Genomic DNA, 14,758 nt, shown 5'->3' with positions numbered 1-14,758 from the left:
GGACAGAGAGGACACAACACATTATTGACCAGATGGTTGCAGTGAAGGTTTTTTTAATCAGCTAGATGGACTTCATTTTAATGTGTTTATAAAATATTTGTATTGTTGTTGCTGTTGTTTCTTTTAGGCCCTTAAACAAGCTGGCCTCTGATCAAAGGCATTCCAAACATTACCATATCCATCTTGTTTTCAGACACAGTACATCAAGGACCATGTCATCCAATATATTCCTCTTATTCTTTCTTATGATAAGATGCAAACCAAGGGAGACTTAGTTGCTAATTTTTATCACTTTGCATAAGCTCATTTGATGACTTGTATTTCTGTATTGTGTATGTATGACAACTCTTTCACTTCTTGCAAAAGGAACATGTTTCACTGGTCAGGCTGTCAATCAGCAGCCAATGCTTTTGGTACTGGCAGCAACAGCTGCAGAGATTTGTGAATGGTATATCTCTTTGAAAGGGCTGCAATCCTGGGTCAGGAGGTCAAAAATATTGCTGGGGGAGGGAACTTGCTCTTTGTAGTCAATCAGAGTACTCTTGGATCTGTGGAGTTCCTTTATTGACAGTCTTCCTCATCAACCATATCTTATTTGCTGTATACGTCATTATCTTTCATCTCATTTTATTTGATTTCAATGAAAACTCCATTTCTCTTTTTGTTTTGTCACTTAACCCTGTGATATCTCCTTCAACCAGTGCCTTTGTGGTGATATTAATAATAATAATCCTTTCTATTATAGGCACAAGGCCTGAAATTTTGGGGTAGGGGGCCAGTTGATTAGATCAATCCCAGTACACAACTGGTACTAAATTTATCGACCCTGAAAGGATGAAAGGCAAGGTTGACTTCGGCAGTATTTGAACTCAGAACGTAAAGGCAGACAAAATACTGCTAGGCATTTCATCCAGCACAGTAATGATTCTGCCAACTCACTGCCTTTAATAACAATAATAATGGCAGAATCATTAGCATACCATAGTGGCATTTTGTCTATCTTTACATTCTGAGTTAAAATTCTGCCATGGTCATCTTTACCTTTCATTCTTTCTGGAGACGATAAAATAAATACCAGTTAAGCACTGGGGTCAGTGTAATGATTTTCCCCATTCCCCAAAATTTCAGGCCTTGTGCCTACAGTAGAAAATATTATTATTATTATTATTATTATTATTCACTTCATTTTTTTATTCTCTTTATTTGGTATATTCTATCAAATGACAACTGACGACTATTTTTATGAAGGAAGCAAGTAAACAAAGCCAAACTATGGCGGCCTGCAAAATGCTTGCAATCACACAATAATGTAAAGAGTTGTGGGTAGGGTGGGGTGGGTTTTATAATGAAGACAATTCACTAGCGAGGCAGTTGCTAGTAGACAATGTGTTTTATGCAACTTGGTGACACTTGTGTGCTTGATAACTTTTTATTTAGTCATTGGTAGGATGGCACAAATGACAGTGCTCAAAATAACCCTTTAGCATTTAAACTGGTCAGATCTGGCCTCCCATACATACCCGGCAATGTCATTCTAAAAATAGACAGTAGCATCATCAAAATGTTGAAGCTGCACGATAATGCATGATTGATTCAAAACAATGTGAATAAATAAGCTTTAGAGTCCATAAAGTAATCCAAATGCTGAAGAGTTAATACATGAACCATTCAGTTACATCCTTGTCTTTTACATGCTGAGTTCATATCCCACCAGGATATCTGTTTTCATCTTTCCAGGCTTAATAAATGATAATACATGGATCAGTCATGTATTGGATTTGAGATTAAACCTCTCCTCTATAAATCTATACAGCCTTGTGCCTGCCTATTTTCAAGATCTTTATGTTATTGCTGTTTAATCCCAGATTAACTCTTACTGAGAAAACCTGTGATCAAAGACATAGTAGCCCTCTATTTATAGTGTATTGGATTACATTTTTGTATTACTCTTTCTTTTCTCAATGGAATTTGACTTTCTTTGCAGGTCAAGTGACCTCATAGATGTTCTCTTCTTTGCTTGTAGAAATCCTTGTTATTTGGCAGTGGGGTGGGGATTACAGAATACAGTAAATCCTAGCCAGTATGTGACATGGTATTTAGGTACATTTCTGTATGTTTTGAGTATAAACCCTGCTTTGATAAAATAATATGTGAGCTAACTGACCAGTAGAGCAGTCAGTTACTTGAACATTCAAGTAATCAATTGTACCATTCTTGCAGATTTGTTGCCATGTGCCTATGTTAAACATTATTATTACTATATCCATCATCATTATATGTATATTTGTATAAGTAGCACCAGCTAACAATATAGTTTATGGGGACAACACATTTTAACGCATTTATTTTAATTTGATTCCTTTTCTTTATATTTATTTTGCTTCTTTTTTTTTTTTTTTTTTCATTTGACAAGCTTTTCATTCAGCAAAATCTATAGCGATAAAATCCCCAAACAAATATTTTGGGACAACATCTGCAATTCTTCTTGTGTTTCTACATTCCCAAAACAACTGCACCACCACTACATAATGTAATGTCAGTATGTAGCAGCATGATACTTTGCATGCCTGGATTGCCTTGTCATGTCTTCTCTACTATTATAACAATAATAATAATGCTTGGCTCACTTCACTTTTAAGTTATTCTCTGTTTAATAGATTTTGATTTTAATTTCACGTGTATCCTCCTCATATATATATATATATATATATATATATATATATATATATATATATGTATGGTGTTGCTTTTATTTTTATTTTTGTTTGTTTATGTTTGTTTTTTATTTGTTTATTTGTAATTAAATATAAATACCAAAAAAAAAAAAAGTAAAATGAGCTTCAAGCTTGGCAGACCAAATGAACTCATTCTCTTTACCCCCACAGGATCTTTCTTCGAGAGAATGTGTAAGTATGACCCCTTTTGTTAGGGAAATAAGGGGGTTGATTTTTGCAAAAGCAGAAACTGACAAAGAGAGAGAGAGTGTGAAAGTGCATTAAAACATTTAAAAAGAATGAGGGAGGAAAAAAGAAAGAAAATTTATATATGAAACCTGACTCTTTAACAAAGTAATATCAACATTGTTATCCCTTTTTCGCATTGGCTTCACCCAAAATACAAAGTCTTGGACCCGTTCTAGAACTGCTCTAAATGTTTTGGCACTACCAAAATGGAAACTACACTGTTTGCTTTTGTAGATGCTTCTACAAGACTTATAAACAAGCAAAATGATTACATTAGCTTATTTCGCACACACACACACACACTTTCACTAATAAAACACTTTCTTTTTCTAACCTGGCTAGAAAAATACAATAGCCTCATATAAGTTCCAAGTCAAGAAACCTAGTTGCCAAGTTTACAGTAAAATATCTACGTGAACTAGATTCCTGCCCTCAGTGACAAATCTGTAGCAACCCACTGAATTAAGAAGCACCACAAACTTGTTAGGTAGAGTCTTTCATTCAGTTGTACCACATACCTCACTTGTTCACTGGCTGAAAGATTTGTTGTAAGTTGCTTTAACCCTGTCTGTGTGGGTGAAATATCAAAAAATGCAGTACACTTTAGAAAGAATACATCATATACATATATACAAACATAATTACATTAGATGGCATGTTTAGTGACATTTAGAAGTGGATAATGCTTGCTTACTGTTACTAATATAAATAAATTTCTAAAAGCTATATATATGCTTTCAAATGCACACACATGGTGTTGTTTGTTGCTAATTTTCTGTGTAAATATGGCCAGCAATGACAAATTGGATGGACATCCAGCTACAGAAATCTTGCCTCAGCAAATTCCATCTAACTCATGCAAGCATGGAAAACTGGATGTTAAAATGACAGGTGACAATGATGACAGCAACAAATATGACACATTTGCACCCAATTGGCAGGGTTGTTAGAGAGTTGAATAGATTGCTTTGTGGCAATCATTCTGGCTCTGCTGTATGAGTTTAAATCCCACCATGGTTAACTTTGCTTTTCATTTTTTAGGGGTCAATAATCTACCAGTCTTGTAATGGTATTGATTCTTCTCTTTCTTCCCTCTGGAAAGAAATGTGTTGTGAGTCATACTTGGAGAGGGAGGATCTCTACCAGATCTAAAATACCCAAGACATATTGTATGTCATGACACTATCCCTAAGACAACACCAAAAACTTCAGAGTCGATGTTATGTGTATGTATATATACACACACACACACACATGCACATATTTATGAACTCCTTCCCAGTGACCTAACAAAATAACACCTTTAATTCTTGGTTCCACAGCATAATTTGAACACGTTCCCCCTTCACCACCCATACACATTCAATTATGCAGCAGTCTTAAATTGTATATAAACTCCCTTGTTTTAAGATTGATCTCATTACAATAATGTTGCTTCATCACTGAAAATGGTTAACATTTAAAGGTAGATGAATGTCAGTGTGAGGTCACTGCAGCACATATATCAGTTAAGTACTGGAACTGATTTAAGTAATTTTACTTTTCTGCGTTTGTTGTGTCATCTGAATGTCATGAATAAGTTATTTGTTATAAGTACTGTTTAGTAGCAATAAGTTATCACTATTTGTTTACTTTGATGTTGTTAGTTGTAGTAATAAGCTGGTGGATTCCCAAGCAGCATTTATATTTTTAACGCTCTTGACAATGCTGAATTGAATGGTACTGCCAAGGTGCTGAAACAATAGTGATATCCATTTGGCAGCTGATGATGGGAATATACATTTGTTATGCTTGATAGTGAATTTGTTATATCTTAGTCTCATTCTGAGTTGTCCTTCATCCTTGTAAAGTGGAAAGTGTTTGTGGATTCATAGTTTGTTGGGATCACTTACATTGGTATTGTTTAGTTTTCTTCATGAGTAACCTAATCAGGCTTAGATATTGGTGTCTAGTTATGAGAGGTTCTATGCCATATATTGTAGGAGTGATTTGGTAGGGCTAATACAGTTCATAATAATAATTATTATTATTATTTATGAAAAGGACCAGCAATTTTGAGAGGAGAGGGAAGGGACTAGTTAGAACCATCAATTCTGATGATGCCAAAAAGATGAAAGGTAAAGTTATCCTTAGTGGGATTTGAACTCAGAAGGTAAAGAGCTGGAACAAATACAGTAAGATATTTCTTCTAATGCTCAAATGATTCTGCCAGTGTGCCACCTTAATTTTTTTTTTTCTTACCTTAACACAAAATGACAACTAACAGGGTAGTAGTATAATTACTTAAATCAGCTCCAGTATTTAACCGTTATTTGTTGTATCAGCCTTCAAAGAATGAAAAGCTTACTTGAACATGATGGAATTATGCAAGGCATTTTATCTGGTACTGTACCATATCTGCCATCCATTATTCATTGCATAACTAAAACAAAATGACTGAACTCTGAATTAGAGAGGAAGGTCATCTCAAAAATTGACATACTGTTAAGAAAAGACTGCTTTCTCTGAAGATAAGAAGACAGCTTTGGACATGTTTTTGCCTCATTGGGAATCATCAGCACAGCAGTTGTCCTACTTCGACTCAAATAGCCATAAGATTTAGACATATACAAAATGAGTACAGAATGTTTATGGCTTTGGGTAATTTGCATAATTAAAACAAAAATTACCTAAGAGAATTGAATTTGGACAACAGATGAATTAAAGGTATACTTGATAGTATACAAGATAAATTCTTGATTTATTGAAACTATACTTTGCTTTGAGGGATGCTAAATAAATATCTGTGATGGGAAGCTCTTTTTGTTGCTGACTTCTACTTCTCTCCCAGTGAGTTAATAATCTCCGAGTCCATTATACAACTTACAGTCCAGGCAGGTTTTATACAAGTAACTGGAAACAAATAACACCATTTAAGGAACCTTTTGTTTTTTCAAAGATTGTACAATATGTCAAGACCCATCAGGAAACCATTGTTTACAAACCAGCAAATACAAGGGAAACTCACAAAAATATACATGCATATATATATATATATATATATATATATATATATATATATCTATATAGGATAAAATTTTTCAAAAAAAATTTTATCAATGGCTAGCATATTAAAAAATACCTCTAAAGGTTAAATATATAAACAAGTTTATAAGTTATATATATACATATATACACACGCATGTATATATATATATGCATGTGTATATATATATATATATATATATATATACATTTATATACATATACACACACATGCGCACACATATATATACATACATACACACATATATATACATGTATATATATACATATATAATACACACACACATATATAGTGAGAATTTACAAAAAAACAAAAGACATATATACATACATACATACATATATATATTTATATATACATATATTTATATATATATATATAATATATATATATATATATATATATATATGGTAAGCTTCTTTCAGTTTCTGTCTACCAAATCCACTGACAAGGCTTTGGTTGGCCCGATGCTATAGTAGAAAACATTTGGCCAAGCTGCCATGCAGGGAAACTGAATCCAAAACCACATGGTTGAGAAGCATTCTTCTCAACTTAGCGACCACTCCTGCAAGTGCATATATGTACATATATCTGTGTGTGTGTGTGTGTGTGTGTCCATAGAGAGGGTGAGAAAATGAAAAAATCACAAAATAAAATATTGGCTAGTTTCACAATCCAAATTATTGTGAAATTTATTCTGTGTAATAAAGGGCGAGATTGGAAAGAGAAAGAAAAACTAAAAGAAAAAAATATAAAGGATGAAGTGAGTCGTGATAGCCCACATGTGCTGGCTCTGTGTGTGTGTGTGTGTACGTGCACAGAATCTGTAAATTGGTGCTCCTTTGATTGAACAATCTGTTAGACAAAACTTGAACTTTACAATATATATATGGTAGATGTAATTTGAAAAAAAATTGCAATTGATATCACTGATATTGGTACTAATGTTCGTGTGGGAAGTAGTAATGGTGATGGTGATAGTGAGTTGTTTGTTAGTCTCTATCTATCTATCTATCTTTATTTCTCTCTTTCTCCCCCCCCATTTTCCTACATGATACATATACATCACACACTATTCTTAATGCAATAGGAAGCATAAACCAATTACAGGCTTCTCTCTCTCTCTCTAACAGCTAATATAAGTTGTCATGCTAAGTAACAATGGGCTTCTACCTCTACATCACTATCACCAACCAAAAAGAGGAACCGATTATTAAAACTAATAATAGTTATGCTTAATAATTTGTCACACGACACTTTATGCTTTCATAATCTCTCTTTGCAATAATTTAAACTGTTCCCTAGGCTTTATATTTCCCCTCTTTTGCTGATGGTACCCTCTTATCTACATCTATTATTATTATTATTATTATTATTATTATTATTATTATTATTGTGATTATTATTATTATCATTATTATTATTATTATTATTATTATTTAGAACTGCTCCCTCCCCTTTTATTCTGTATTTCATTTACATTAAATGTACACAAATGGTGCGTGTGTGTAATGTTTACTTTTTTATTATTATATGTATTGGTATTACTATCTTATGTAAATGTTCATGTAATAGTTATAGTGGTGGTTGTATTAGTAGTTGTAGTAGTAGTAGTAGTCCTAACAATTTTATACCTATCACTTTATCTCAAGAAAATATAAGTTGTCTGATATTGGCTTGGCATGAAATGAATGAAGGTAAAAACAAAACTATAATAAAAGAATAGAAGTGAATGAAATATGTTTTAATAATTCAATGATTTCTATTTTATTTGTACTTGAATTGCAGACATTTTACTGTCTGTGTGTGTAATATATAAAAGCTATGTGAATTCAATGTTATTTGGAATGCAAACTTTAAAATTTCTTGAAGCAATTTAAATCTTCATTATATTTGATTTAGTTCATTTCATATCTCTCTTTTTCATCCATTTGTGTGTGTGTGTGTGTGTGTGAGAGAGAGAGAGAGAGAGAGCGAGAGGATATGTGCTTATGTCTCTAAACTGCTTGGGACTATATTTGTAATGTTCAGAAAACACAACTTACCACTAATGTGTGTATAGATAGAAAGAAAGAAGACAAAACAGTGAACTTGCCATAGAAAGTGGAAAATCCAGCATTTCAGCATCCTTCAAGGAAAAGTTGAAAGAGAAATTAATGAGAGACAGCCAAGTTGTATGTCCTCCAAGTAAAAAAAAAATGGCTGCATACATGTGTACACATACACACACATGCATACACACAAGTTTTGCAGCTTAACTAATGAGAGAAAGAGTACTCAATATATGTTATAGAATATATTTGTATGAAATTTCCAGTTTCATTCTGTTAACTTCTCATTCAGTGCAATTTGATGCAGTGCCATCACTAGCTTTATACCACACACACACACACACTGTTTTATTTGTAGTAACTCATCGGCTGTGCGAGTATTTGTATGAATATATTTATATAGTACTACTAAATATTAAAAATATTACAGTTAGGTCATATGTAAACAAACAAACAGTTTGTTTTGAAGCGTCCTCATGGCTGGTTGCCGGCAAATTTTTCTGCTCTTGAAAGGATTTTATCCTTTATATATACTGTTCAGTATTTACACTCTTTACTCTTTTACTTGTTTCAGTCATTTGACTGCGGTCATGCTGGAGCACCACCTTTAGTCGAGCAAATCGACCCCGGGACTTATTCTTTGTAAGCCCAGTACTTATTCTATCAGTCTCTTTTGCCGAACCGCTAAGTAACGGGGACATAAACACACCAGCATCAGTTGTCAAGCAATGCTAGGGGGACAAACACATACACACACACACACACACACACATATATATATATATATATATATATATACATATATATACATACATATATACAACAGGCTTCTTTCAGTTTCCGTCTACCAAATCCACTCACAAGGCATTGGTCGGTCCATGGCTATAGCAGAAGACACTTGCCCAAGATGCCACACAGTGGGATTGAACCCGGAACCATGTGGTTGGTTAGCAAGCTACTTACCGCACAGCCACTCCTAAAATTTATCTTTCTACTTGTTCTATTATAGTTAGATTTCCTACATGGGACAGAAAGACTGCAAATTTACAATTGTCACCGAAATGACATTGTGGGAGTGTTATGGTGCTATGTGGATACAAAAGCCCCACATTTTGTTCACTGAGCATTTACCTCTGCCTTCTATCATTTCTCCCATTTAGCTTATGGACAATAAGCAAGAACTTCTGCATTAGAATTTGGTCTGGGATGGCATGAATATGTCACAGTAGATGCTGCTGCAACTGGATTTAAAAGCAGTCTTCACAGGCTGTTTGTTTACATGCCACTAACAAATGGAGTCTCTATACAGTTGATCAAGCTATTAGAAAGAATAGCCAAATCTTCCTCAAATCACATCCTACCATTTTAAATAAAAGAAGGATGCATTAGACAATATTAGTCCCTGATACAGAAAGAAGACGGTATCACCATGATATTGAATAGCTTTGATCATAGGTTTTGGTTATCATAAGGCTGACTTGTGGCTAAACAACAACAGAATTCCTTGTTATACAAATTAAACTTCATTAAGACCAGTATACATGTCAACAATATATGAAAAGAAGTGATAAAAAAAAAAGAAGAAAATTGCAGCAATTCAATTATTTCTCTAGAGTTACATAAAGCAATAGTTATGCATGCTTGTTTTAATGACGTTAATGAGCGTTGTCTCAGAAAAATATGCAAAATATAGTGGCTTATGATTCTTATTTTCTCTAAGTATTCTTGTATATTAATGATTTCTTGCAATTTTTGACACTATCTGGATCAATAATTTCTGTTGATTTTATTGGAAATGGACACACAAGCCATTTATTGACCAAAATTAGATGCAAGAAAATGGGACATGCAAGTTGTTTTGTCGTTATTAGAAAGCAAAACCTCCATTGAAAATGTCTCTCTTTTCTTTTAGAGATAATATCATACTTCTATCTCTACTATTGCTTCTCTTAGATAAAAGGAAGAATTTTATCCAATAATCATACTAGAATTGAAGGGTCAAATTTTCTGCTGGTGATGTGTGTGCATATATGTATTATATTGATTGTTGCTTGTTATTTAGTAAATCAATCAGCTGAATGGTCTTTTGAATGCAGTCTAGCCTGTATGTGTGTTGCAACAGTGCAGTCCTAGGCATATGGACATTATGCCAGTGTGGGTCACATCTAATTTTTCATAAAATGTCAGCAATTGAACAGAATTCAAGTATTCAGGTCCTGCAGAAGGAACCTATTCTTTAGGTTTCATTTTTAGCTGGGTTATGCAGCTCACCATCATTGATATTCAGAAATTATGTGGTCTACCATTTGTATTGAATGCATTTGTTGTAAGACTACCTGTACTCGAAAGTGAGCAGTTCTGTTAATAGCTTGCTGAAATTACATTTATCTTGAGTCAACATCTAATGAAGGGAGAGCGATATCAGTGCCTGTGTCTTTTTTTGTCCAGTACCTTTTACCTGTTATCTGTGCTTAATTTTTCTTCTATGTCTCAAAAGGTACGTGTAGAGCAGCAACAAAATAGCAAAGATAGTATTAGAAAATTAAAATTGTAAGAAAAATAATTTTATATATCATTGAAATGCTAAAGGAACTTTTAAATCACACTGTGTGTGTGTGTGTATAGTTTGTGTAACAAGAATGAAAGATACTCTTGATATATAAATGTATGTATATACTTATGTGTAGATAATATATTTTAATGCCGGATCATGATTGGGTGTTAGGCATGTTGTGTTCTGTTTGGGCAGATTTTTTTTTTATAACATTTCCATATATCTGTTCTATAATCAAGTAGCATTTAATTTATGTATTTTAGTTTGTTTGGTTTAATAATATTTTAGTTTGAGTATTATGTTTGTTGTAGTTAGTATGCTGAATTTGTTTCTGTATTGCTTTAATAATATTAAACAAAAATTAAAGAAAAAAACCCTTACCTCACAAAGTGCAAACTTCAAGCCACCACTTAAGAAACTTCAGATTAGTAGATGAACTAGTTGGTCGTACATCACCTCTACTAGGTCCATCTGATATGCCTGTCGCTAATCCTCCCACCTCTCCTACACTATTTCAGTTTACACAACATGTACTATCCACTTTTCCAAATTCTTCCCTAGACCATCAATCTGCCAGCCTTGAAATTAACAATGTCAATTCACCAGCCCATACATTTCCCCATTTCAGTCTTAGTAGTACCATGCTCAAATATTTTGTTGTGGCCTGTTATTGCCATAGGTACTGTGCCTTCCTTCTGACTAAGCCATAAAAAGAAGAGAAAATTTATTAATTTGTGTGAAACTTAAAATTGTTATCTTCGTGGCTCATCTATATTAGATATACAATATAAATGGTGTAACCTTTATGGCCCTGTTATATTAGAGATACAACTATCAATACATCAAGCTAATGAGAAGATCGCTACACAGTTACCCAACATGCTAGAAATAACCACACCTCTCTCAAAATTTAAGAATATGACTGGGTGATCTCAGTGGGATCATCTTTTATCATGGCTCTGCTTTGCTGGGGCCAGTCTGGAGTAAACAACACAACACACACAAAAAAACAGTTTATTTCATTTTTGTTTAGAATATCACCAACAAGCTAAGTGATTGGTTTGGATATCGATTTAGTAAAATATATTATAAAACCCGTTACTCAACAGTGTGTCTAGATACATTTGAAGTCTGGCAATGATGAATGAGAAGCAGACCCAACATGTTTCTTCTGATTACAAAAAACACTGAAGTCCTTTCATTTCAGAAAAATTTTCAAATGTTGACAGACCATGGCAATTTATTAAACCAAGTCTATCATTGATGTGTGAATATTAATTGATAAAAACAACTTAAATATGTTAAAAATAGAACATATTTGTGTTTACAATAACATGTGTGAGTGTACAAATGTATGTGTGTGTGTGTGTGTATATGTATATACATGTACACATGCATGCTCATGTGCACGCACACATATACACATGGCTGATTACAGAAGCATTCCATTTGTAGTTACAGTATTCTGTTATTATATAACTTTAAGTTTGGTGCTGCTTGACTGACTGACTTTTCCTCAGCCTTGGTCTACAAGGTTCCTACTTTCCACAGTGTCCTTCTAGTATTTAATTTCATACCACACAAACCTGTGCTTGTTTATTTATAGTTGTTACATTTTGAGCCAGCATCACTAGGTGAAGAGGAGATAGAAACAGAGTGAGAGAGAGGGGGGAGGGACCTGTGCAAGCTGAATGTGTGACTCGGTTTCAATTCGTGCTTCGGGCTGTTTTTATGCTTCTCTTTCATTGCTTAAAGCTTTGAGGAAAACCTCATGAACATCTCACAATCTCATGTCCTTTACTGGTATCAATCTGAAGTGTTTTAATTATGTAAGAAATCAATGCAATTTTGAAAGTGTCCTTTTTTTTTTTCTTTTTAAATTCAACGAACATAAGGTAAATAAATAGTCCATGGTGTACAAAGTTTTTTTTTTCTTTTTATGTACACCTGTGAAAGTAACGAGTGTTTAGTGAATGTTTGAAGTAAACCAAAATGTGAAGTATTGTATTTGTGTTCTAAATCTAAATACAGCCAACATTTTCAAGAAGCTATTTCAGCTTTAATTTTGTAACTTTTGCTGTCAATCACTTCCCTCACTCCACACCACTCCCATTATATTTTTCAGTTCTTCTGTTGATTAAAATTACAGCTAAATTACTCTGAAAAGAATAAACATCCGTCAAGATGTCTATTTTATTTTGGTTTCCTGGCCTCCTATTTCTTTCTCTATAAAATTGTCTTCACATTAAAAGATCTTTTTATGTAACACAGTGTTTTTGTGTCACCTTTTATTACAGGTTTGCATTCCAAAAATTTAATTAAAAACTAAGAGACAAAAAGTAATGTTAATATTACAAAGAAGAAATTCATTCTGAAGAATTATATTTATTTGTTTACTTATTTTAACGTCATGTTTCATTTGTAACAGCTGTTCCAGAGGAACAAAATATAGTGTCCTTTTACTAAATAATTTTTATTTTCCAGTAAAATATCAAATTGAAAGTTTCCTGTTGCTGCAAGCCATCTAGGAGAGAGGAGAGCTCTGTAATGCGCTTCCAAATACAGCTTTCCATTAAAAAATAATAATATGAGACTGCTTTTTAATGTTTAGCCGACCATCTTCCTAGTGCGTATGTGGAAAATGTACCCGTCTCCACCTTTTTTGCCATAGACTGTGACCAATACAGTTTTCTTAAAAAAGCAAACTAACCAAGTTAACTAAAGTTACAGCTAATTATATATGCTTACATCATACACATGCACACATAGATATGTATATGTATTTTACCTGGTTTGTACTTTGGACGGCATACATGTATAGCTATACAATATGTGCATGTGTTTTAATAATGCTGAAGTTACGTTGTGTTGTGTTTGTATGTGTATGCATATATATATATATATATACACACACATACATACATACACATATATAAGATGTAATGTATGCTGCCGACGCTGTAAAAGTAATCCAATTTTGCTCAATCTACAGTCATGTTTCTTACTGTTTCTTTCAGTTGCTCCAGATGCGATTCACCACCATGTGAAAACCTACAGAGAAGACTTGAAAAATATGCACTGCATAGCACCAGAATATGAAGGTAACATTGATCCAGCAGCTTCAAATTTTTCCAGACCATTTTCTTATCTTCCTTCTAATGAAATTTGATAACGTTCCTGTTTTACTCCCAGGATGTTTGAATTAATATAGAGATTAGAGAATTAGAAGCAATTATATACCTTCATGGGTTTCAAACATAAATTCTGCTGGGGTTAACTTTGCAGTTCTTTTGTTTTGGTTATCAATCAGTAAGAGAGTGCCAGTGGCACATAAAAAGCACCAACCAATCGTGGCCGTTGCCAGCCTCCCCTGGCACCTGTGCCGGTGGACCGTAAAAAGCACCCACTACACTTACGGAGTGGTTGGCGTTAGGAAGGGCATCCAGCTGTAGAAACACTGCCAGATCAGACTGGAATCTGGTGCAACCTCCTGGCTTCCCAGACCCCGGTCGAACCGTCCAACCCATGCTAGCATGGAAAACAGACATTAAACGATGATGATGATGATGATGCAGTTCAAATAATTTCACTCTTCCAGTAAATCACCTGTTGGGTAGAATGAATATGTATATTTGTTAGCAAAAGGTCCTATGGAGAGCTCATTCTATTTCAGTGAATCTATTAATAATCCCTGCTTGAACGGAGACATGTAGATTTGTGCTGCATCCAAAAAGTTAGGTGAAGAGGAGGTTCTGCTAGGTTCCTCAAAGGCAAAGAACATAGGTATAAGATTTTCTAGGTAGAGAACACTGATGGGGTTGGGGGCATGGGTATACTCCTTGCAGAAAAATGGGTTGATGAGATAATCAAGGTAGTCAGAGTCTGTGATAGAATACTTAAGCTTAGACTAGTGCTGCAACATGGATTAGCAATCTTTATCTCAGCCAAGACTACCTGATGAACAGAAAGACCGATTTTATGACACACTCTTGCAGACTACCTCGTTGATAAATGATAGGGACCTTCTCTAGTGCTGGTATCACAAAAGGATCCACCCAGTAAACTCTGTAGAGTGCGAGGTTATGAGATCGCTTTAGTCTTATTGAGGACATGACAACCTCTCCAGTTCTGATTTCACAGTTAA

General features: G+C 33.9%; 1 protein-coding gene across 12 annotated transcripts in view; it reads left to right on the top strand.

The window, feature by feature from the left end:
- The window catches only part of LOC115216687 (nuclear receptor-binding protein), a 121,343-nt gene that overhangs the window by 89,473 nt on the left and 17,112 nt on the right, over positions 1 to 14,758 (top strand). For 6 of the 12 annotated variants that reach the window (XM_029786203.2, XM_029786201.2, XM_029786211.2 and 3 more), the window contains 2 exons: positions 2,886 to 2,906; positions 13,632 to 13,715. In XM_029786203.2, the coding sequence (XP_029642063.1) occupies positions 2,886 to 2,906; positions 13,632 to 13,715 (105 nt within the window). The remainder of the gene's footprint in view (positions 1 to 2,885; positions 2,907 to 13,631; positions 13,716 to 14,758) is intronic. The other 6 variants (XM_029786213.2, XM_029786209.2, XM_029786206.2 and 3 more) reach the window with 1 other exon arrangement.

This window comes from Octopus sinensis, linkage group LG10 (genome assembly GCF_006345805.1).
Source record: "Octopus sinensis linkage group LG10, ASM634580v1, whole genome shotgun sequence".
Taxonomy (NCBI): Eukaryota; Metazoa; Mollusca; class Cephalopoda; order Octopoda; family Octopodidae; genus Octopus; species Octopus sinensis.
Note: the sequence above shows the minus strand (reverse complement) of the source record. Positions and strands in the feature narration are given on the sequence as shown.